At 46.2% G+C, this 24,533-nt stretch overlaps 1 protein-coding gene across 2 annotated transcripts in view; it reads right to left on the bottom strand.

Moving 5' to 3' along the window:
- COG4 (component of oligomeric golgi complex 4) overlaps positions 1 to 24,533 on the bottom strand; it is a 27,756-nt gene extending 3,223 nt beyond the window's left edge. Inside the window, exons 1-18 of one of the 2 annotated variants that reach the window (XM_055553533.1) lie at positions 24,328 to 24,533; positions 21,729 to 21,811; positions 20,535 to 20,649; positions 18,856 to 19,030; positions 17,545 to 17,738; positions 15,840 to 15,945; positions 15,179 to 15,336; positions 13,827 to 13,885; positions 11,911 to 12,044; positions 9,990 to 10,108; positions 9,297 to 9,463; positions 8,390 to 8,555; positions 4,177 to 4,239; positions 2,296 to 2,412; positions 1,630 to 1,722; positions 809 to 892; positions 508 to 609; positions 144 to 272 (exon numbers count right to left, since the gene is read on the bottom strand). In XM_055553533.1, coding sequence (XP_055409508.1) covers positions 144 to 272; positions 508 to 609; positions 809 to 892; positions 1,630 to 1,722; positions 2,296 to 2,412; positions 4,177 to 4,239; positions 8,390 to 8,555; positions 9,297 to 9,463; positions 9,990 to 10,108; positions 11,911 to 12,044; positions 13,827 to 13,885; positions 15,179 to 15,336; positions 15,840 to 15,945; positions 17,545 to 17,738; positions 18,856 to 19,030; positions 20,535 to 20,649; positions 21,729 to 21,811; positions 24,328 to 24,486 — 2,223 coding nt within the window. In that variant the 5' untranslated portion in view covers positions 24,487 to 24,533. The remainder of the gene's footprint in view (positions 1 to 143; positions 273 to 507; positions 610 to 808; positions 893 to 1,629; positions 1,723 to 2,295; positions 2,413 to 4,176; positions 4,240 to 8,389; positions 8,556 to 9,296; positions 9,464 to 9,989; positions 10,109 to 11,910; positions 12,045 to 13,826; positions 13,886 to 15,178; positions 15,337 to 15,839; positions 15,946 to 17,544; positions 17,739 to 18,855; positions 19,031 to 20,534; positions 20,650 to 21,728; positions 21,812 to 24,327) is intronic. The other variant, XM_055553534.1, reaches the window with a different exon arrangement.

Here is a 24,533-nt window from a genome sequence, read left to right as displayed (position 1 = left end):
GCCGGGGAACTCCACCAGAGGCAGTGCAGGGGCGCTCAGGAAGGAGGCGGCCTGCAGGGCTGGGCTGCCACTGGAGACCCACATTTCGTCTCTGCGTCTCCTGAGTCATCTTTCTCTGGCAAGGCCAGGGGAGCCCCACATACCCGCTCCAGATTGAGGATCGTGGCCATCTGGGAGAGCCGGGCAAACTTGTCTCGGATGGTCCAGGTGGTCACCGTGGTGAGGTAGGCAATGAGTGACCTCAGCTCCTTGTCAAACTGCAGACCGCCCAGCTGCATGGGAACATGAGTTCAAGGCCTGGCCCTCCAGCCCAGCAGCACCGGCCCCCAGCTTTGCTCAGTGCTTGGCTGCAAGGCCAGCGGGGACTCGGATGATGCCTCAGTTGGCTCTGCCGCCTCAGGGCAGCACTGAGCCTAGATGCACAGGGCCTGGGGTAGCCAGGAGGGGACAGCCTGGTCCTCCTTAGGGAAAACAGTAGGGCAGAGGCCTGCACTCTCTTCACGTTACCCGATTGAAGGTGGACTTCAGCACCACTTTCTCCAACTCAACTGCGACAAGGCTGGTCATGAGGCTGGTCAGGCTGTCGTAGATGACTGGGGACAGGCCGGCCTGCACACAGAGACTGGACGTCAGTGGGGGTCCCACCTTGCCCCTCTGCCTCCATACAAGCCGTCGGGAGTGCTTCCACAGCCTGGGGCTTGGAAGGGCATCCAGGGCTCCCAGCAGTAGTGCGATGAGAAGCCTCAGGGCTGCTGATTTGGGCAGAGGTGGCTAATTCTACAGACTGGTCCTGAGAGCCCTTGCTCACCTTGAACTCTGCCATTTGCTGCTCCAGATTAAGGATGAACTGTTGAACCCAAGGATCGTTGGCCTCATAGTCACTGAATTCCTCCTACGTCAGGAAGCAAGGTGGGTCAGCAGGGACTTCTCCAAGGACCATTCTCCCCCACCCGACTTCCACTCCTGTAGGGAAACACTTCTGTAGCTTATGACTCATCCAGCCTAAAGCCAGCTTAAAACCAGGCTGGCAGAAACTGCTGTTTCTGCATCATACTTCTGACCAGCAACTGAAGCAGTGGCCCAAACAACGTGGTAAACCTCCTGGCAGTTCACTCCCTCTTGTATCTCGTGTTCTATAGGAATGAAAAGATTGTGTATACACGCTCAGTTGTGTTTGACTCTTTTGTGACCCCCTGGACTATAGCTCGCCAGGCTCTGTCCATGGGATTTCTCAGGCAAGAATACTGGAGTGGGTTGCCATTTCCTCTTCCAGGGGATCTTCCTCACTCAGGGATCGAATATGTGTCTCCTGCATTGGCATGCAGGTTCTTTACCAACTGCATCAGCTGGGAAGCCATGAAAAGATAAAGCTAGAAAAAAAAGGTCCTAAGATGTGGGGCAAAAAGAGCCTCAATGAAAGAGAATACATCAAGGCAAACTCCTTTTAGATGTCTTTTGAAGCCCTCTGACTGCAAGAACAACCTGTTACTGGGAGGAAGCTAGCCTTCGAGGGTGAGGGAAATGAGCCTGAGAAATACGTAAGGTACAATCTGTAAGACAGCTCCACTGCCGGGGGCCGGGGAATGCGGGGCAAGCCTGGGCTTGACGGCTGCCTGTGGTCAGGCTGACCTCCTCGATATTGTGGGAGACAGAGAGGAAGGTGTTGATCCAAGGCTGCACCTGCGGCTTGATGGCTGTGCTGCTCAGCTCTGTGAGCCCTTCCTGCAGGACAAGGCAGAGACGCGTCAGACACGGGAGGCACGTGCCCCATCCCTTCCCTTTCTCCGCTCCGTCCACCCTTTGTCTGCCAGGGCATCCTCAGCTTGGAGCCTTTTCTGCAGGCCCTCTGTGAAATCTAGCAGAGATAAAACTGATCCAGGAGGTCAGGAACAACCTGTTCCTTTCGAAATCTATCCTGAATCAGGTCCAGGCCAGAGATGCGGCCATGAGGTTGGTCTGATTTCTGAGCGCCTGGTACCAGGCAGTGCCTTCAGCTAAGGCCACGCAGGTCTGCGTACCTATGTGGTTCCATTTCTTCTGAGCACCTTCCTGAGGGCTCCGGGCACTGTGGAGGCCGAGTGGAGATTCTAGAGGACCATGCTGCCAGCTTGTCAACATGGCAGCAGCACTGCTAAAAACCTTGAGTCTTCAAGGGACTCGCACAAGTTCAGTGGCGGGCACTCTGCTCCCTCACGCCTCCTCCCCACCACGCCCATTTCCTTATATGTGTGGAACCCATGATGAGCCAGTAATGAGAGTCTCAGAGCAAGACACAAGCCCAGGACTGGGGCTTACCTGCAAGAGGTCTCGGAATTTGCCGGACACGGCAGCCAAGTCAGAAAGGCAGCTGTCAAACTTGGCCTGGGCCTGCTCCCCTCCAATGCCCTGGCTGAACAGCTTGGTGCAGTCACTCTAGGAGAGAACACCCAGCCATCAGGCTTCTGAGCCCAGGGAATATCATCACGACCACAGCTAAGATTTAAGTGCTTACTGTGTGCCAGGCCCAGTTTCAAGCATTTTACTTTTAATTAAGTACTTTTCTTATGAAGTAAGTACTATTATTATTTCCATTGTATAGATGAGGAAACTAACGCACAGAGAAGTTAGTAATTGGCCTAAAGTCACACAGCACTGTCACGAAGCCAGGGATTACAGCTCCAGAGCACCTATTCATGAACTCCACACTGAGGCTGAGTAGCAGAGAACGCACAGGGACGCTGCTCCGGGTTGCCAGGAGCTGCCTGCGTTTCCTGTAGCCTCCTCAGAGTTTGTGCTGTTTTGGCTCCAGCAGGAGCCAGCAGTGAGGAAGAGCTGCTAAGGGACCAAAATCCAGCAGGCTAATTAATGTTAAAGAAAAGTCAGGAGCACAATTTAACGTGCCATGACGTAAACACAACAGACAACCACCTTGTTGAATACTTATGATGTGAGAGACTCTATGGTACTGGTCCTTTGTGACTATCGCTCTTATTTTATTCCATTTTAAGACCTTTTTGGGGTGAATTTCTAAGCTGGTCCAGTTTACAGCAGCCTCCCGAGCCTCCCTCAGGAAGCCCACCAGCGCAGAGGCCCTCTCCTCGTGTCTGCTCCTGGCCGCCTCAGGCAGCTCAGCCCTAAGGCCAGCGCTCAGCACCAGCCTCAGCGCAGAGCCCCGTGCTTTTGCAGCAAAGCGCCTTCACAGGTACCGGTGCCTGCGGGGAGGCAGGACCCTGGCTCCTCTCCTCTCCCAGAGGCAGCGTTCAGGAGTGGAGGGGAGCTGGGCTCCTTGTTTTCTGGTATTTAACAAAGTAAATGCTGCATGCTGTTGTGTGTAACTACTAATACAATCATTAACCACCCCTGCATGCTGCTCATGTACCAGGCGCTTTATATTCTTGTTTAATTCTCACAACAAACCTGCGGGGCAGAGACCATCCTTCCTGTTTACAAGAGAGAAAACTGAGGCTCAGAGAGGTTAGAGAACTTGCCTCAGGCCCCACAGCTGGCCAGTGCTCAAATGGAGATGTGAACTCAGGGGTATCTCACTTCCAAGCGCAAGTAACTTCCACTGTTATATGGCCTTCCTTTAAAAAACGATGACAACAACTGGCTCTCTACAGGGTTAGGTGAACCCTATATTGTATTTTTTTTGGCTGTGCCACTCAGCTTGTGGGATCTTAGTTCCCTAATCAGAGACTGAACCCACGCCCTCACAGTGAAAGTGCAGAGTCCTAACCACTGGACTGCCAGTGAATTCCCCTCAGAATCATTTTTATCTCAAAATTTATGGGAGACTTTATTATTTTTATTAAGTGCTTTCAATCCTGTTTTTCTTTTTTCTTTTTTTTTTTTTTAACCAGGCTACCCAACAAACCAAGAGCAGGGCCCCATGGAGATCTGTATTTCATTTCATTGATGAGAGAAGTGACACTCAGGGATTTGCCCAAGGTCACAGGCCAAGTGTGTGCTGAAAGAGCTAGCCTGAATTCTGATCTCCCAGCTCATAGGCCATAATCTTCTGTAGTTCAGAGATGCGCTGCTACCATCTCAATCACTCATGAATCTCCTCAAGTGCTCTGAGGAAGAGCTGGCTCAATGCCAGGAATGCCACGGCCCCAGCAGGAGAAGCGCACAGGGTCACTCTCGACAGGAGGCATGGGAAGGCTGCAGAGAGCCGACAGCCAGGGTCCCCTTTACCTCCAGCGTCTTTTTCAAAGTGGAGATGTTTTCGCTGCAGACTTCCACGTTGTTCAGCGTCACCTGGGAGACAGGACAGAAGAATGTCACTTCCTGCTCACTGCTGTTGGTACCCATTCCTGAGGCTCAAGGCAGCTAAGGACCACCTTCAGCACTGTCACCAGGCAGGGGGCTCAGGTCTCAGCCAGACAGCATGGTGAACTAGGCTCGCCCTATCTCCAGGGCCTGACACAAAGAGGCAGAGAAGCTGTCTGACCTCAGAGGTAGGGATCCAGGCTTTCAGGTCTTTTTGTTCTGTGTGTAGGCATACAAGTCTGGGAGAAGTCCTGGGGCTCCAAACCTCCAAGCCAAGGTCAGTGATGCAAAGGCTGTCACTGATTTAAGAAATGCTTCCTGAGAGCCTGTTACCTATCAAGTATTTTCTCAACCATTAGGTCTGCGGCTCGGCCAAATACCTTCTGCAAAACAAGTACAGCTGACCCTTGAACAACACTGGGGATAGGGGCACAGTAAAAAGTCAGCATATAACTTATAGCTGGCCCTCCATGTCTACATCTGTGCGTGCGTGCTAAGTCACTTCAGTCGTGTCTGACTCTTTTAGACCCTACGGACTGTAGCCCACCAGGCTCCTCTGTCCATGGGATTCTCCAGACAAGAATACTGGAGTGGCTTGCCATTTCTTTTTCCAGAGGATCTTCCCAAACCAGGGACTGAACCTGCGTCTCTTATGCCTCCTGCATTGGTGGGCAGGTTCTTTACCACTAGCGCCACCTGGGAAGCCCACCTGCATCCGTGCATCTGCATCCATAGATTCAACCGTGAATCATAGAGCTGTAGTATTTACCATTGAAAAAAATCCATGTATAAGTGGATCTGTGCAGTTCAAACCCATGTTGATAATACAGTCAACTGTATTATCAAGCCAGCTCGCAGGTGGAAACAAGACACCTAAGCGGGTGAAATGACTCAACAAGGTCAGTCAACTCTTGATTCAGAAAATATTTAAAGTGCCCACTATGTGCCAGGCACTTAGAAGGTACTGGGAATAAAATGGTTAACAGAAAAACTTCAGCCCCTTGTAGAGTATACATTCCTGAAGCGAAGTTGATAATAAATGTCAGGGAGTGATAAGTGCCACAAGGAAACATAAAGCAGAGGAGGATAGTGATTCAGTGAACGACAGGCCACAACGCTAGAGCCAGGGTTGGAATTTAGGTCTCCCCACTCCAGGTCAAGGGCTCCTTCCTTTGTAATTCAACTCTGTATAAGCCTGATGCATAAACACCAATCATAAAAAGCAGTGTGTGACAAAAATGATAATTAAGGTAGAAACTGCGATGGTCATTTAGAGGAAAGAAACCATATCTTGGTCTAAGGCACAACAGGAAGCTCCATGGCAGAGCTGGTACCTGAGAGGGACTTAGGAGGCTAGGAGATAATTCTGGAGAGAAAGGCGAGTGCATTTCTCCACCTCCACCAGCTTCCGCTAGTCCACTGCCCTGTTTGATATTATCGTAATGGTACTTAGGATTATCTGATATTGTCTTATTTGTTTCTTGTTTGCCTTTCCCACTAGAATGACAGCTCCACGAAGGCAGGGATCTAGTTTGTCCAAGAGAACTTTCTTGATGATGGCAATGTTCTAAATCTGAATTGTCCAGTACAGTAGCAATAATCATGTGTGGCTACTGAGCACTTGAAATGTGGCTGGTGCAACTCTGCAACTGGATTTTTAGCTTCAAGTTAAATAGCCACAGCATACTGGGCAGTGCAGCTCAAAAACCTATAACAGTGCCTGATATATAGACGTTTCTCAATAAATATTTGTTGAATGAATGAATGACTATTTTCTGGAGAAAGGATAATAAAGGCAAATGCAGAGTGGCAGAAAATCCCAAAACATATCTGGAGACCAGGAGAGTCGGGGTAGACGTGCAGGGAAATGACAGGAGGTGGGGCTGCAGAGACGGGTGACGTCAGCCTGGGGCGCGGGTGCTATGCGGTCCTGACACCGGGGTGGGGCTGAGGAATATGTAAATTGGGTGAACACTATATGAGCACAGCTGTGGTTTGGGAATACTGATCTGGAAGCCACTGTGCGGGAGAAATTAGAGTTTGAGATAATCATGCTGCCCTTGAACGGGTGTGCCAGTGCCGTGACCAGGAAGGCCGAGGTGAGGGGAGAGCAGCTGAGGTTTCAAGAGGTGAGTCAGAAACTTCAGGATTTCTGGGTGAAAGAGGCTCAGAACCCCAGGGGCTGAGATTAGGATGTCCCTTTTGTCTTTCACAAGAACATTGCCCTTGTCAGCACCCTGCAGCCAGTGCTGGAAGGTCATGCTGCTGACGGTGCTGCTGAGGCTGCTTGCACGGTGGAGGGTGACACTCGAGGCGCCCCTTCTGCGTGTCACAACGCCGGGCCACCAACACCACAGGCGCGACACAAGGCCACAAGCATCACCGGCCTCCGGAGAAGCACTGCACTGGCACAACAGCTCAAGGATGGAAGCCGTAACCTAAATGTTTCCAGGGCATTTGAGGGCATAACAAAAATCGGTCATGGGAAAATGGATTTGGGTTCAAATGGTATTGATTTCAAAGTTTCCTTGTCCTGACAGTCCTTGTAAGCACGGATTCACTGGGCTTACCCCAGCTCACAGTGACTGATATATCAGCACCGTCGGGGAATTCATATTGACAGCCAAATAAATCAAGGTGACATAAGAAATAGGCCCTGTGGTGGGAGTGATGACATTTTAAGTACTCGGCGTCAGGAAAACTAGAAAACTGTCACCAGGCATTTAGTATCACCTTTTCTTGTCGGCCTTATCTTCTGGGCCTCAAACAATGGAGCTGTCTGAATGGGAGCAGCAAATGTGTGAACACACAGCAGCCAGCCTACTGGGGACTTGTGGAGCCAAGGGATGGAAAACAGGACTAGAGGGACAGATGTGTCAGAATCAGGAGGCCTTCAGCAAAATGCCCAGGCAAAGGTGTCTACTTTTGATGTGGTAGGTAGTAGGGAGTCGTTTCTGAGCAGAGAAATGAAAGAATGAAAGTAAGTTCTGTGAAGAATGAAATAGAATGCAAATAAAAATGAAAAACTAAAGTCAGTTCATGATTATATGAAGCTGGTTGCCAGAAATGCTGGCAAAGTTCTCTAAAGGTACAGAAGCAATAATTTCTTGGACAGAATCCTGTTTTTTTTGGCAACAACCATGACATCCTAAATCGACAGGACCCGTGCTCAGGGAAAATATTTTCAATGACAAGGAGAAAGTAGAACTGCCTGAATAGACTTCATTGGATCTGTCTGAGGACTGGTTACTGTGGTTTTCCCTTGCACAGGGACAAGGTAAAAATTAGCATGTTTAGGCTTCTGTCTCTGAAAGCAACATCTCAACTTTTTTGGTGTCATAGTTCCCTTTAAGAATAATAAAAGCTTAAGAACCTTGCTTCCAGAAAAAAACACATATACATTTTTGCATCCCCTGCAGGGTGGTGTTCAGGACTCCATCTGTGGACCGCTGTCGACTGAGAGGTCCACTGTCGGATGTTTCCTTCAGGTCTCTGAACCCCAGGAGCCGAGAAGAGTCTGGCCAATGCAGGGAGGGCAGAACAGCCTCTAATAGCACCGTACCCACGCATGCCAAGACAGCAGGTGCCAGAAATGCCTGACCACAGGCCCAGCACTCATCTGCATTCTTTTGGGCTCATCACAAGTTGGTTGTTGCCTGGTATGAACCCTTTCATCCCCCCGTACTTCCTCCCCAGCTGCCACACAGCTGTCATGCTGGGTAGCAGCGCTTGAAGAAGCTCACCTTCCTGAGGAGGCTGAACGCCTAAGTGTGCCAGAAAGCAGTCTGGTAGGCCTAGTGGGTCAGCCCCCTCCCCCACTGCGGGCTGTCCTCAGAGAAGCAGTCTGGGGGCTGGCACAGATGTTATCCAAGCCTGGTACTCAGTGGAGCCCTCAACAGCTGGGGGTGCTCCCGGGAATGGGCACTGGGGAGCTCTGAGGCGCCCAGCCTTCTTGGCAGGAACATGTCCTGGCTCAGGCTGCTCTGAAAGAGGTCCCTGGGTTAAAATGGTTTCAGAACCTCTAGAACGAGCCTTCCTTAAAGGAGGAATTTTCCATCTCTGCAGACACTGGAGAAGTCTCCAGTTGATGGCTGGTTAACCGTGGCTCAGCCCAGCTCCCACGTGTGGGGCCGCCTACCAGAAAGGACAGCTTGGCCTCGTCGGTGCTCTCGATGCCTTTGGTGTCGAACTTGCCCTGCTGGAGGCTGCTGTGCATGATGCTCACGGCACTGGTCACTCCGCGCTGGATGTCCTGCAGGGTAGTGGCTGGGAAGCCCATCCGCAGCTTGTGACACAGGACGTCCCTGGGGCAGAAGGGCACACGGGGACTGGCAGCATGCAACCTGTCCTCCAGGATGGGTGCACCAGCCGGCTCACCACCCCGAGCCAGCAGCGTGACCTGCTCTTCCCAGGGAACAGGAGGCCCTGAGCAGTCAGGGCATGAGAGGCCGCACCCCCTCAAAGGCACTGCTGTGGCGAGCACACACAAAGAAGACTGGCCGGCTCCTGACTCCCTGGGCGGCTGTCACTGAGCGGCGCTGAGCTCCAACATGCTCAGGAGGAAGCACAGCTCGGTGAAGGCAGCGCCGTGTGAGAGTGGAGACCTCAGCTTGTGAAGGTCAGGCTCCACTCCGTGTTCTACCACTTATGAGATGTGTGATCTCCCTGGGCCCCGGGTTCCTCATCTACAGAAGACAGCCAGTGGCTCCCACCTCATAGGGTCACTGTTAGGACTGAAGGGGAGCAGGAAATCAGCACAGTGCCTGCCTTGTAGCAGAGGTAAGTATCACTGTTAACAGTTCCCTTTCCTCAGTCTGAGGGCCAGAAAGAATCCAGTCCAGGGAATACAGATTTGGCCTATAAGGTATCTGGGTGCTGTACAACTGCCTGGAGTTAAGGATGTGGTGCTATGGATAGGAGCTTATAGCCTATATAGAGCTGAACTTGAATCATAAGGGAAAAAAAGGAAGAAGCAAAATGGGCCCCAGGAATCCAACAGGAGGACCTTTCCGCCTCCCAGAGAGTGGAAAGGGTGGCGGCTGTACCTGAAGTCAGACTCCAGCTCTGTGGTGGCGAGGTTGATCATGGCGCAGAGGCAGTCGATGCTGGAGCTAGACAGGGCCCGCCCGATGCACTTCTTAACAATGTAGAAGACGTCATCCACCATGCTGGATGTCAACTGGCCCTTCTCGTAAGTGTCCAGGGCCACAGCCTACCCCAAAGGCAGATTGCCCAGTAAGGGCCCCAGTTCTGTCACGGTTCTAGATGGTTCTGTACTTTGTCTGTGCTTTTCCTAAAATAGCTTGTTCTGGTCACAGCTTGGAGTGGCTCCTCCTTGCTAAAACAGTTAACTTCCCTACTGATCACCAGGGTTAGGAAACTAAGTAGTTAGGGCGTCTGCCTTGAGAATATCTGGTATGCGGGATACAAGACACCAGGGGAGGCCCATCTTCTCCACGGCCCCTCACTCACACACTGCTATGGAGGCGGGGGACAGAGAGGTTCCCGAGGAGCTGAGGTGCTCTTCTATGACCCTTGGGGAAGAAGTCCCAGCTGGGTCCATGAAGAGCCCGATCACCCCAAAGATGCCCTCTGACCATTCAAAGCAGTACACTTAGTCAGCATGCCAGGGTATTCTCAAAGCAGGACCGAGAAATACGACATGCCTCGGCCATGGCTGTCAGCCTGGCTTCCTGGACAGGATGCCCCGTCTCCAAGGGGGGTTTCCTCTGTCCTACCTTGTTGACAGTCTCCCTCATGAAGTACTCCTCCATGGTGATATATAGACCAATGAGCTCCTGCATGGTGCAGCTCAGTAGGCAGTTATTGAGGAGTTTGTCCAAGCACTTCTGGTGCTCTAGGAGACAGCCAAGAAAGGAATACTCACTCTTCTTCCCCAAAGGAAATAGATCTTTTTTTTTTTTAGGTCCCTTTCTAGTCTCTGTTCAAATCTGTACATAATTTACATGGTTACAATCACAGTACCGATACAATTCTGTTATCCTGCTTACAAATTACATCATAAATATTTCACTGTTTCTGTGTAGTTTAGTTTTTCTTCTCTGTAGCTTACTGATCTTTAACGGCTGTGTGATATCTTATGTATAGTCCATATTTTTTTAAATTACTATTTTTAGACAACTGTGTTATTTCCAAACATTTTGGCATTATTAGAGATAACTGGAAATCACAGTAATTGGAGATTGCAGTTTTTAGATTTTTTATTCTATAAAAAGTGTTGACCAACAAAATTTTCTATGATGATAGAAATGTTCTGTATCTGCTGCCTAATGTAGTCGCCACTATTAAGTACTTGGAATGTGCTTAATATGATTGAGGAACTGAATTTTTAATTTTATTTAATTTTGTGACAGGTGAAAGTATTAGTTGTTCAGTCCTGTCTGACTCTTTGTGACTCTATGGACTGTATGTAGCCCGCCAGGCTCTTCCTTCCATGGAATTCTCCAGGCAAGAATACTGGAGTCGCTAGCCCTTTCCTTCTCCAGGAGATCTTCCTGACTGAGAGATTGAACCTGCAACTCTTGCATTGCAGGCAGAGTCTTTATCATCCTGAGCCACCAGGGAAGCCCTTATAATTTAAATAGTTACCTGTGGCTTGTGGCTACTGTATTAAACAGCACAACTCTGAACATACATGGTCATTATTAACAGCAATAAGTACCAAACTCCAAATGAGCTCAAATCCTCCTTTAAACACCAATTCAGGGACTTTACTGGTGGTCCAGTGGTCAGGATTCTGTGCTCCCACTGCAGGAGGCATGGGTTTGATCTCTGACGGGGAAACATGATCCCACAAATCTTGTAGCAATGCCCAAAACAAATAAAAAAACCAAACCACCAGGTCATATAAATAATTCCCTTGCTATGCATTATTGGTACAAGCCATGCAGATTGCCACAGATGCTGGGTGAGTTTCAGGTCTCCAGTTAAGAGAATTCTGCATATACTCAACCAGCAGGGATTAAACAGTCTTCTTAAAAACCTGGAGTAAGTGTGTCAGTAAAATAAGACAGTGGCACACCTTTTTAGTCAACATATTTATTCCTTCAAAAATTGTGACTGAGGGAACGGGGAGACTGAGGAAGGGAGTGAAAGGTTTTCTCAATATTATACTTCAATACTACATGAGGTGTAATTCACATACCATAAAATTCAACCATTGTATATGGTTGAATTCAATTTTTTTTCAGTAACTTTATATTTTGTAACAATAGCCACAATCCAGTTTTAGAATATTCTTATTACTCTTTAAAGTTCCCTCATGAAATTATGTATATTTTTTTGTTCTATCAACCTACCTATCTACAATGTGCACATATTGCCTACTTAAACACCACTCCTGAAATCTGAGCTGGTGAGGACACAGGGCGTGGGGAAGAGAGCAGGAGACTCACTGAACCATTCTTGCATTTAGCCATTTTCAGCTGTACAGTGATTAGATGGCCTGAAAGACCCAGTCTAATTCTAAAATCTGGAAAGTCCAGATTTCCACCTGAGAGTCAATTTGTCCACAGATCTCCCCCAGAGACTAATAAGCCCCAATTATTTCCTCATTAAAAGAATCTGTGACGTAACTAGTACAAAACAGAGCCAACTATCCCCCAACCCATCCCAGGGAACATAGGCAACACCTTTTACCTTGTTTGACTTCTTCTGAGGCCATGGAGTCCCCCACCTCAAAATCTGAGCTGATCCTTTTCCTGAGGAAGCGCAGGTACAGCTCACTGCGGGCATTCATCAGGGTGACCTCAGTCAGGATGGGGTCCAGTTCCCTAAGACACGTGGAGCAGAAAGCATAAGCAGGACACTGGATTCCTTCAGATATAAGAGCTACAGGACAAATAAGAGTACAAAGTCCCCCTCCCCCAGGCCCAGGAGGGTCAGCTCTGCCAAGTGGTCCTTCTGGCTCTGCTGGCCTAGTTGTGATCAGACACGGTGGTCAACCACATGTCCCATTTACATGTTTCACCTGAATTATTCACCCCCTAAAAATTCTGCCAGAGTTACATAAGAGATTGGGAGATGTATTTTTATTTTTAGTGTAATATGCTCAATCATGTCCGACTCTTTGCAACCCCATGGACTGTAGCCTGTCAGGCTCCTCTGTTCATGGGATTCTCCAGGCAAGAATACTGGACTGGGTTGCTGTTTCCTTCCCCAGGGGATCTTCCCGACCTAAGAATTGAACCTGTGTCTCCTGCATTGGCAGACAGATTCTTTACCATTGAGCCACAAGGGAAGCCCGTATTTTTGTTAGTGGCTCGAGTAAAAATGATCTATTTTTCATGTAAAACAAATCATGCTTCCCTAACCCCTCATGTAGCTCTGGTGGAAGTTTTTAGGGTACATCCTTAAACTATGTCCCACACCCATCACCTATCTAGATAAAAAGCCAAATCAATCTTGGAAAAAAAGTGTTGGTGGACTCACACTTTCCAATTTTAAAACTTATCACAAAGCTAACAGCAAACAAGGCAGTGTGGTTTTACTGACATAAGAACAGACATACAGATTAATAAGAGTCCAGATATCTTGACATTTATGGTCAACTGATTTGCAACAAGAATGCTAAGACAATTCAATGAAGAAAGAATATAGTCTTTTCAACAAACTACTGGGATAACAAATAGCCACTTGTTAGGAATGAAGTTGATCCCCTCCCTCACATTTTAGACAAAATTAACTCATTTTCCACACTGACATCCAAGAGACCTTTTCAGGACGTAAATCCGGTCATATCGTAATCATGAGTTTTCCACAGCTCTTGGGATACAAACACCAAACGGCCTGACCGACAACCTCGCTGGACTCACCTCATGGCAGACTCTCTCCAACTCCCTGCACTTCAGCTGTACTGGCCTTCTTTGGGTTTTCAATAGACGGAGTCTTTGCACATTTTCCCTCTCCTCTACCTGGAACACATTTCACCTCTTCTTCCTATTTATTCTTTTATCTTTTTGGCTGTGCCACACAGCATGTGGAATCTCAGAGACTGAACTCATGCCCCTGCACTGGGAGCACAGAGTCTTAACCACTGGATCACCAGGGGGGTTCCTCTACTTAACTCATTAAAAAAATAAAAGAAAACTTTTTATTTCTTTTTTGTAAGGGTATAGCCAATTAACAATGTTGTGATAGTTTCGGGTGAACAGTGAAGGGACTCAGCCATACGTATACACTTATCCATTATCCCCTTCTATTTACTCTTAAAGCCTCAGATGTGAGATCACGTCCTCAGGCTTCCTTCCCTTGCACTGCATCAGCCTAGGTTATATCCCTTTATTCATGCCTCCCTGTACTCCATGCTCAGTACACTGTAATGATTAACTGCACCAACTCTAGACCCAGACTGCAGCACTGGTAATGATCTAGTGTTCTTGACAAAACACAAACATGTTATACATATGCTTTTGTTTGTACGCTATATTCCATTCTAAAAAAAGAGTCAAAGACAAAGTATTTTTAAAATGTAAACCACACTAAGAGAGCAGCCTCTGAATGATACTTGATTACCGATTCAAACTTCCATGGGGTGAAGAAAAGAGGATTATTACCTTGGCTCTATTTTTTCTGATGTAGAATTTCTCATCAAGTTGCTCTGGACATGCCGAAACTGCAATATACCACAGAAATGAGAATACTCTTCCCCTCCCTCCTTCTATCTGCTTCCTGCTGGTCCCTCCAGACTTCTGGTATAAGAATGTTTAGATTTAGTTTGTTTAACAGGCAAGCTAAAAGGAGGCTCTCAACGTGAGGTGCCAAAGATTTACTTTTGATTTATATGCTAATGTTCACCTCTATTATTGTACTTAAAAGTGATGCTAGTGGTATTCCAATGAACTAATGTCTAGTCTCCTAGAGTTCTAGAAATTAAACTATATGAAGTTATTCCTATTTCTAAGTTCTATTCTTATTTTATCTGCTTAAAGGAATGGAGAAACAAAGTTCTGAAGAAACATATGTTACCTTCAGCCCTTACTTTGTCAACAAAGGTCTGTCTAGTTAAAGCTATGGTTTTTCCAGTGGTCATGTATGGATGTGAGAGTTGGACTATAAAGAAAGCTGAGAGCCAAAGAATTGATGCTTTCAAACTGTGGTGTTGGAGAAGACTCTTGAGAGTCCCTTGGACTGCAAGGAGATCAAACCAGTCCATTCTAAAGGAAATCAGTCCTGAATGTTCATTGGAAGGACTGATGCTGAAGCTGAAGCTCCAATACTTTTGGCCTCCTGATATGAAGAACTGACTCATTGGAAAAGACCCTGATGCTGGGAAAGATTGAAGGCAGGAGGAAAAGGGGATGACAGAGGATGAGATGGTTGGATGGCATCACTGACTTGATGGACATGAAGTCTGAGTAAACTCTGGGAGTTGATGATGGACAGGGAAGCCTGGTGTGCTGCAGTCCATGGGGTCGCAAAGAGTCAGACACAACTGAGTGACTGAACTGAACTGATTCTTATTTTATCTGCTCAAAGAAATGGAGAAACCTAAAGTTCTGAAAAAGCAAATGTTACCTTTAGCCCTTAAGGAATAAAGGAGAAATCTGAGACAAAATTATTTAACATTGAATAAGACCTTAGGAAATAAAATTCTCAGTCACCAGATGGCAATGCTAGACATTCTGTGATTGACAAGTGGTTTAATGTTTCTGTTGTGTTCCTTTTAGGAAGCCCTTTCTATTTCCTTCTCAGCCTTGTACTGAGGCCATCATCACCTTGACAACACCTTGCGTCCAAAGTAAGCTGGGGAGTGGCAAGATGCAGGCCAGTCTGCATTTGGCATTTTTCTCCTACTTGTATCTTTTTTGCACTCCCCACCCCCTTAGCCTCCCTGCCCCTGATTTATTCTATTCAGTGTTGTTGGCTAATGCTGCTTCCAAACCCCCTGTAAGCTACCCCTGCTCACCTGCTGTCGATAGTCCCTCTGCTTGATGAACTTGTCGACCACCTTCTCTACCTGTCTGTCACATTCCACCTGCAGGTATTTTATCAGGGTATAAAGTCTGCCTGGCCCATAGTATGTTTCCACTATTGGCTGATGGGTCTCCACAATTCGGGCAATTCCTGGAAGGGAGAAAGGGAGAGGGCTGGATTCCAAACGTTCTTCCCACAGATACACTCCTTTCTTCTATCCACGACTGACCTGGGGTCTAACTCAACCCTTTCTGGCTGTTTTACTTCCCAAAATGAACATAAATGGTTCTTATTGGTGTCAGGAATTGCTAAGCAAATCTGTTACCTATGCATAGTGCTTGGTAAACAGCAGGCGTTTGATAAATTATACTGACAGTTTCTACAGGAGCATCTTTGGAAATGAGCATCACTCTCTCCCCTGTCGTTTTTTAGTTAAATCCACTCTTGGAGTTTTATTCTCAAGGACTAGGGAGAATAAAACATCTGAGAGACTCTAATCTTTGAGAATCAGATACTGAAATGGGATGTTAATTCTCCAATAAGCCAGTATATAGCAAACCACAGGATTAAAGTAAAGGCATCAGGCTGGTGAGGAGAAAAGAAAAGCTAGGATACAGGTGCTGGAAGTGTCTTCAGTGGAGAAAGAGGCTTGCCTTCAAACAGAAGAGTCAGTGTATCTGCAAAGATGACTGCAGCTCTTCGATCACTCATGTCTGTGCCTAAAACCAACAGGAGGTTCTCCTCAGCTTTACTGGCCACCTGAAAAAGTAGAAAATCCACATATATTTCTTAGACCAAAAGTTAGCCTCAGTTTTCCTAAAAGACCTCCCAGTGGCTTTTCCCCCCATGTTTCCCTTGATGCTAGAAAGCCTATATGGCACAGAGGAGCGTCCCTTGGGGGCTGTGGGCTGTCCAAACCTCAGGCAAGACAAAGAACCTAACATGGTAGTTAACTCTTCTTCCATTCAGAGGGATTAATGATGTTTTCCTTTTCCTTGATAATATCTACAGCTGTTAAACTGGGGAGAGAGTAAGTTACAATAATTGTTTCAAAGAATAACTCAAGAGTTATTATTAATGGTGCTCTGTTGAGTAGGGGACAGAATCTGGGTACTTCTAAGGGAATTTTAAGGGATTAATAGTAGAAGCCCTTTCCAGGTTTCAGATAACAAAATACTGATAAAAAAACGTATTGATAGAAAAGTACCATAAAGCAGTTACATTTCATTTCTTGTTAATTTTTAGAATGGGTAAAACACTCTTAAACATTCAAAAGGAACAAAGGACTGTTGGATGAAAAGTAATTCTTTCTCTTATCTGTGTTTCTTGGTCTCCTAAGTTTCCTCCTGAGAGGTGGCCACTGCTAACTGTCCCCCACATACCCCATGTTTATGTAACATACAATCTTTACAGCCGCTCTCTCCAATTTCAACATGAATGATGGCACGCTGTTGTTTAACTTAGTCAGTCACATGTTAGGGAGTAAACTGTGTCTGCACATATGGAACTGTTGCATTTTCCTGAATGGCAAAATAATATTCCACTACACAGAACTGGCGGATGGGGACAGGATGCACTGTGACACACACTTAAAAAAATAACAACTCTGTGCTCACATGTCTACTGTTTGCTTCTCCCCAATCTGAGGCTCCAGGGGAAGGTGAGCGGAGACTAAACTGAAGCGTTTCTTTTTCAGTTTTAACCTGCTTCATCTCAATTTTTGAGCTGCAAGCCTGGGGCTTTTTTCCCCTCCAAGTCTTATTTTGAGACTCAAGCCTGGTTGGTGTTGTTCGGTCGCTAAGTTGTGTCCAGCTCTTTAGTGACCGTATGGACTGTAGCCCACCAAGTTCCTCTGTCCATGATTTTTCAGGCAAGAATACTGGAGTGAGTTGCCATTTCCTTTTCCAGGGCATCTTCCTGACCTAGGAATTAAACCTGCGACTCCTGCATTGGCAGGCGGATTCTTTACCACTGAGCCATCAGGGGAGCCCTCAAGGCTGGTTACGAGTCTAAAAACCACTAACCAACATCTCTGAATGCTCTTACAAGAAGCCAGTCCCTGGTTGACAGCTTGGAAAAGGTGATTCAACTTGTCAGAGAAATTGCATTTTAATTTTCTTATGCTTTCACTTGGTCTGTTGGAATACATCAGTAGATGTCCAGGCCATGCCTGGTACAAAGTAGACTGGTAAGAGTAAGTGCTGAATGAATGCATGTATCCAGTCCTGCCAGGATGCAGAAGAAAAGGGGATTCAAATCCAGAGGTAAAAAGTATCCACAGAAAATGGATCCATCCAGTGCCCCAGTTTGCAGGCTGAGAACTGTACCATTGTCCTGCCAAGCAATCAGGAGCCATACCTGCTTGCAAAGATATTCTGAGAACTTGCTTAATCCCTCCTCATGCAAACCCAGCAGCGGGAAGATCTTGAAGAAGCGCTCCACCTGGGGCAGATCCCCTTCCTTTGTGGCAACGGCAAACTTCTCTGTGACAATGGCTTTGAGACGCTGCTCAGCTTCCTGCAGCAGTTTCAGGTTGGCATCAATCATGCTGCCTGCACAATGGAAGAACATGAGAACTAATGTAGAGAACGGTACTGTGTTAGGTTTAGGCCACTTTGTCTGTGCATTCCAAAAACAGGTATTGAGCACTAAGTGTGTGCAAGACGCTGAACTAGCAATACAGATGGTGAAGAGCTGAGTCAGCTGCACCTCCACTGCCACAGGAGTCACCATCATCTTCAAGAAATGAGGTCTGTGCACAAATGACTGTAATAAAATCCAGTGTATGACAAGTGTCATGAGAAAGGTGCCCACAAGTCACATTTCTGGTTGAAGTAATCAGAAAAGGCTTCCCAGAGATGATACTTTGTTTCTCAAAGATGGGCAAGATTTTGATTTCTCAGTATGGGGTACATACATTCTAGGCAAGGGGAATGAAAACAGCAAAGCACTGGACACAGAAAGATGAAGAGTATTTGCAGAGAACTGCAAGCAGTATCGGAGAAGGCAATGGCACCCCACTCCAGTACTCTTGCCTGGAAAATCCCATGGATGGAGGAGCCTGGTGGGCTGCCATCTATGGGGTCGCACAGAGTCGGACACAACTGAGCGACTTCACTTTTACTTTTCACTTTCATGCATTGGAGAAGGAAATGGCAACCCACTCCAGTATTCTTGCCTGGAAAATCCCAGGGATGGGGGAGCCTGGTGGGCTGCCGTCTATGGGGTCGCACAGAGTTGGACACGATTGAAGCGACTTAGCAGCAGCAGCAGCAAGCAGTATATACCCTGGTTTAAAGAGGAGCTCAACAAACGTGTACAATGAATGGATGTATGAGCGAATAGCATGAAAAAAGGCTAGAAAGACAAGAGTGGGTGGAGGGTCATGGACAGTCCAGAACAGAAAGCTAAAAATTTAATTTTAATTGTATAAACAGGCAATATTGTCCAGTGTAAAGAACCCACTGGTCAGAGGAACAGTGGATCTGGATTGTTTTCTTTTCCATAAGGTAGGAATAACAACCTTTGCCCTGGGATGGTCTAGGACCTATACTGTGTCTAGTACCAGACAAGAAAATTTCCTGATTTTCCTTTTCCTGATTGAGACTGCCGAGTTCAGATTACAGATGCTTGTAACCAAACTAGGAAGCAGCAGTTTGGGATGCCAACCTTCTTTGCCCTGTCGGCTGAGCTCGATGACTGACTTGTCCAGGCACAAGTAGCGATGAATGTGGGCTGCAGCCTGCTCGTAATCTTCATTTCTCAAAGCAGTCTGAACTCCATCCATGCAGAACTTCAGGTCCAAGATGTCATCAGCTCTCTGAATGGCTTGATAGAGGCGATTCTGCAAAAAGATTTGTTGCTTAGAAACAACATCCTATTCTTTCAGAAGCATCTTTCCAGAAGGTAGGGAGTTTCAGGGGCTGAAGCCAAGTAACCAGAGATCCTTTACAGCCTTCACTGGTAAACTAAAAAACATTACCACTACCACTCACAAAACTTGTGGGTTGATGGTCAATACTACTGACAAGCATCAGACAATTTTATTTATGTGACCAGTCATGTACTTTAATAAGGCAGTAGTGGAGATAATCCATATTTATATTTGGCTTATATTGTTAAATTTATAACATAATCACAGTGTATTTGACATTTTGGGAACATGACATTGCAATCCAATTAATAATGTATGCATGTTGAGGTCTGGTAGAAACCAATCCAAAGCAATTATTCTTCAATTAAAAATAAATAAAATAATGTATGCAAAATATATGGAAAGTATTTTTGTTCAAATAAGCAAGAATGAGGAATTCCCTGGCCAGCCAATCCTTAGGACTCCACACGTTCACTGCTGAGGATGAGGTTCAGTCCCTGGTTAGTGAACTAAGATCCCACAAGCCACACAGCCAAAAAACAAACAAACAAACCAAAACTCACAACCCAGATCCTGTGTTGTTCAATACAGTAGCCACTCTCCACCTGTGACTACTGAGCACTTCAAATGTGACTAATCCAAATTAAGGTGTATATGCGTAAAATACACACTGGATTTCAAACTTAGCACAAAAATAAATAAGGTAAAAATGTCCCATTAATACCATTTAATAGTAATTTCTGAAATAATGGGTTAAACAAATGTTTCTAAATTGTGAAAATTATTTTCACCTGTTCTGCTTTTTAAAAAACAGTCACTGGGAAGCTTTTTAAAAAACAGTGGTTCATATTAGACTTTTTCTTTTCCCACCTAAATGACTTTTATTTCACTTTCTTGCCTAACTTCTCTGGCTAGAACCTCTAGTACAATGTTGAAAAGCAGGAGCAAGAGCTAACATCCTTGTTTTGTTCCTGATCTTTTGTGGGAAGCAACTAGTTTTTCCCCAGTAAGTATGATGTTAGCCCATCTTTAACATCATAAAGATGCCCTTTATCAGGTCGAGGGAGTTCCTTCTCTTCCAAGTTTGTTGAGTGTTTTCATCAAAACAGGTGTTTAGTTTTGTCAAATGTCTTGAGTCTATGAGATGATCATGTGGTTTTTGTCCTTTATTCTATCGATTTGGTATATTACATTAATTGATAGTCTAAAGCAGCCTTGCATGACTGGGATAAATTTTACTTGCTCATAGTATAGTCTTTTTTAATACATTGCTGGATATGATTTACTACTGTTGTTGAGGATCTGTATGTCTATATTCATAACAGCTATTGGTCTGGCATTTTTCTGTGATATCTTTATCTTGTTTTGGTATCTTGCATTACGTTTCTATTGGATGGTCCTGCTCTAATTTCTAACGTGGTGGCTTCTCTACTGCCCTCTACTAACTCAAATATCAAAAGCTCAATGGGATTACCTTGGCCAGGTCAAGCTGACGGACTTTGCTTGACACATTCTCAGCTAGGTTGCAGGTAAAGGTGATCATTCCAGCCAGCTGCTTTGCATCTCCTTCAATCAACTGTAGATTTGGACTGGAGACACACATTGTCAGTATACATATCCATAGGAGTAGATGGTAAAAGAAATGAAAAAACTTTTTTGCAGATGGAGACTATGTCTTCTATTAATACTTCTTTTGCTTGAGCATGCTTGCTTAGTCACTTCAGTCATGTCCAACTCTTTGAGATCCTATGGACTGTAAGCCTGCCAGGCTCCTCTGTCCATGGGATTCTCAAGGCAAGAATACTAGAATGGATTGCCATGCCCTCCTCCAGGGGATCTTCCCGACCCAGAGATCAAACCCATGACTCCTGCATTGCAGGCGGATTCTTTACCCACTGAGCCACCTGGGAAGTCATACTTCTTTTGTATCTCCCCACAACTCTTTGCTCCATTCACTCTATTCATAGCTTTTTCTCAAGTGCGTTTTACTGAAAACTTAGGAGAAGGCAATGGCACCCCACTCCAGTACTCTTGCCTGGAAAATCCCATGGATGGAGGATCCTGGTAGGCTACAGTCCATGGGGTCACACAGAGTCGGACACGACTGAAGTGACTTAGCAGCAGCAGCAGAAGCAGCAGGCTTATATTGAATAATAACTTAATTTAAATAAATACAAAAGACAGCCCTAAATAAGTACTGCCAAAGAACTAGAGTGCAGAATCTCCCCATTGCTAAATGAGCATAAAATGCACTAACCAACACTCTAAGAGGATGATGAAATCAAGATAATTTTTATGACTAGCGAATATACAGAATACACAAAACGGGGGCTCTCAAACTTGAGCCATACATCAGAATCACTTGACATGCAGGTTAAGCTAGAGATTCTAGAGCCCTACCCCCAGAGCTTCTGGTATAGTAGGTCTGGGGTGAGGCCTCAGAATCTGCATTTCTAACAAGTTTCCAGACAATGTTGATACTTGCTGGCCCAAGGACACTTTGAGAACAACCTAACCACACCAGTGGGTATTCACTTTACCTGGAGGTAATTCTCCTTTCCAATTTAAACTCAACTGTCACTGTATAACACAAAGTTAGGAAAAATAATAACTTATCCAGTGGACCCCGATGAAATTTAAAATAGCTCTTGCTGAACTGAAGACTCACCCCATCCGGTGGAGGGTGACCATTTTACTTTCAATGGTATTTTGCTGCTCCAAAAGAGCATCCAACTCTCTCTCCACCACTTTCTGAAACAAAGACACATCCTGTCATTAGCATGGTCAGAAGGAACCTTAAGAGTTATCTAATCTAACTACTTAGCTGAAGAGTAAATCCCATTTCAAATGTCTTCTTACCTGTCATTAAGCTCCCTAGGGCTTTAACAAATAATACTTCACTGTTGCTGTTATCACATTACATAATAACCGATAGCCTAGGCATATCTCATTCCAGCTAGGAGGTGAACACAACAAAGAGACGAAATAAACTTTTATTCAATTTCATTAGCATAGTGCCTAACACAGGGAGGCATTTAAAATATAAAGGCTCAAATAAAGAAAGGAAACTTCTAAACTGGCAGTTATAAATAGTCTCTTCTAGTGTATAAGCCCCACCAGGGGCTTCCCTGGTGGCTCAGACGGAAAAGCGTCTGTCTGCAATGCAGGAGACCCGGGTTCGATTCCTGGGTTGGGAAGATCTCCTGGAGAAGGAAATGGCAGCCCACTCCAGTATTCTTGCCTGGAAAATCCCATGGACGGCAGAGCCTGGTAGGCTACTGTCCATGGGGTCGCAAAGAGTCGGACATGACTGAGCGAAGGGAAGAAGTGTATAATCAGTACCCAGAAGCAATAAATAGAATTCTCTCTCACCCAAGTCAATTTTTGAGTTACTTTAACTAATGTAATATTCTTATGCTTGGGTTTCTTCATCTGCAAAATAGGGATAGTACTATATACCCCTTACAGATGTTAGGTAAGCCCAACAATAACATACATAAATACAGACACAAAACCAATATTATTCTGTCTGTAAGACTGACTTAATCTTTCCCCCCAAAGTATTGATTAACTCAATGAATGCAAGCTTAGTACTGAACTTTACAAAGCACATCTTGCTGAAAAACATATTAAAAACTGCTGGAGCTGTTGTAAGTCAATATTTGAAAATTCTCAAAGATACCAATGACCATCCCTGCTCCAGGCCGAAGCTGCTTTCTGTGCTCAACCTTCACAAAAGTTTGGTTTAGGGAACAGCTACTAAACTATTAGATCACAGCTTAGATCTTTCTGCTGACTGGCAAGGAAGCCGGCTGGCAGTCAAAAATGTATTCACATCAAGTCACACAGAAAAGTAAAGAAGGCTGCAAGGAATGTTAGAAAGCATAAAGCTCACACTCCTCATTTGGCATCAGGCAGGGCTAAGTACAGCTTCCCTGGTGGCTCAGTGGTAAAGAATCTGCCTGCAAATGCAGAAGATAGGGGTCAGATCCCCTGTCCAGGAAGATATCACAGGAAACAGAGCAACTAAGCCCATGCACCACAATCACTGAGCCTGTGCTCTAGGGCCTGGGAGCCTCAACTACAGAGCCCACCGCCCGGCAACTACTCAAACCCTCCAGCCCTAGAGTTGTGCTCTGCAACAAGAGAAGCTACCACAATGAGAAACTCCTGTCTCCACAACTAGAGAAAGCCCAGGCAGCAACTTAAGACCTAATACAGCCAAAAATAATCCTCCTGCCAATGCAGGAGATAGGGGTTCGATCACTGGATAGGGAAGATAATCTGGAGAAAACAGTAACCCATTCCAGTATTCTTGCCTGGGAAATCCCATGGATAGAGGAGCCTGGCAGGCTACAGTCCGCAGGGCTGCAAAAGAGTCTGACACGATTTAGCGACTAAACAACAGGAGCTAAGCACAAGGGATGAAGCGACTTGTCCAAGATCAGACAGTTGTGTCTGAATCTTAAAATCTTAAATTTCTATAAAGCCCTGAATTAACCTGAAACACTAAAATTACACTCTTAAATCATTCCCAACAGAAGGAAGTCTTAAAACGCTTCGAGTTTATTTACAATGATTTCCCGCCTAAATGAGATAACGAGGTAAAAGCATTTCAAAATTTTTAAACTGTTAAGTCGTTGCAAGAGAGCCTTTCTTCCTATTTTGAAAAGCAAGCAAGTCGGCTTACACTCCTCAAGTCTAACTTTACTCTGGCGGAGAAATCTGGCGATTAAGGGCCAGGGAAATCAATGGATGAGTGGGGGCAGATCGCCTAGGTAACAGGAAAGCATGCTTGGGGGCGTGCAAACGAGTAAACAGAGACGTCAGGTCGCTACTGCTGCTGCTGCTATTAAGTCGCTTCAGTCGCGTCCGATTCTGCGACCCCATAGACGGCAGCCCAGGCTCCCCCATCCCTGGGATTCTCCAGGCAAGAATACTGGAGTGGGTTGCCATTTCCTCCTCCAATGCATTGAAGTGAAAAGTGAAAGTGAAGTCGCTCAGTGGCTCCGACTCTTAGCGACCCCATGGACTGCAGCCTACCAGGCTCCTATGTCCATGGGATTTTCCAGGCAAGAGTACTGGAGTGGGTTGCCATTGCCTTCTCCACAGGTCGCCCCACCTACACTCAACAACACGCCTGCATCTCGCGTAGGTGCTTTTTTGGTTCCTTGGCAAGAATAGAACGTCCCACAGCCCAAATTTCCCACGGCTCCTAGGCCCACTGCCTCTGCGTCCTTCCAGAAAAAGCAGCTCAGCTCCCCCACCTCCTCGCCGCAGAGCCGTTCGTACACAGCCTCCAGCTCCTGCAGCTCGGTCAGGGAGCGAATGAGCTCGGTGGAGATTTCTGAGCAACTGCCTCCTCCCATCCCGTCAGGCGGCCGAGGCACGCCTGACAGCTTCTGAGGGGAATCGAAGTCTGCCATCTTCGTCCCAATTCCTCGCTTCCGGCCCCGCGAGGCCCCGTCCTCGT

Source organism: Bubalus kerabau, chromosome 17 (genome assembly GCF_029407905.1).
Source record: "Bubalus kerabau isolate K-KA32 ecotype Philippines breed swamp buffalo chromosome 17, PCC_UOA_SB_1v2, whole genome shotgun sequence".
NCBI classification, from domain to species: domain Eukaryota; kingdom Metazoa; phylum Chordata; class Mammalia; order Artiodactyla; family Bovidae; genus Bubalus; species Bubalus kerabau.
Note: the sequence above shows the minus strand (reverse complement) of the source record. Positions and strands in the feature narration are given on the sequence as shown.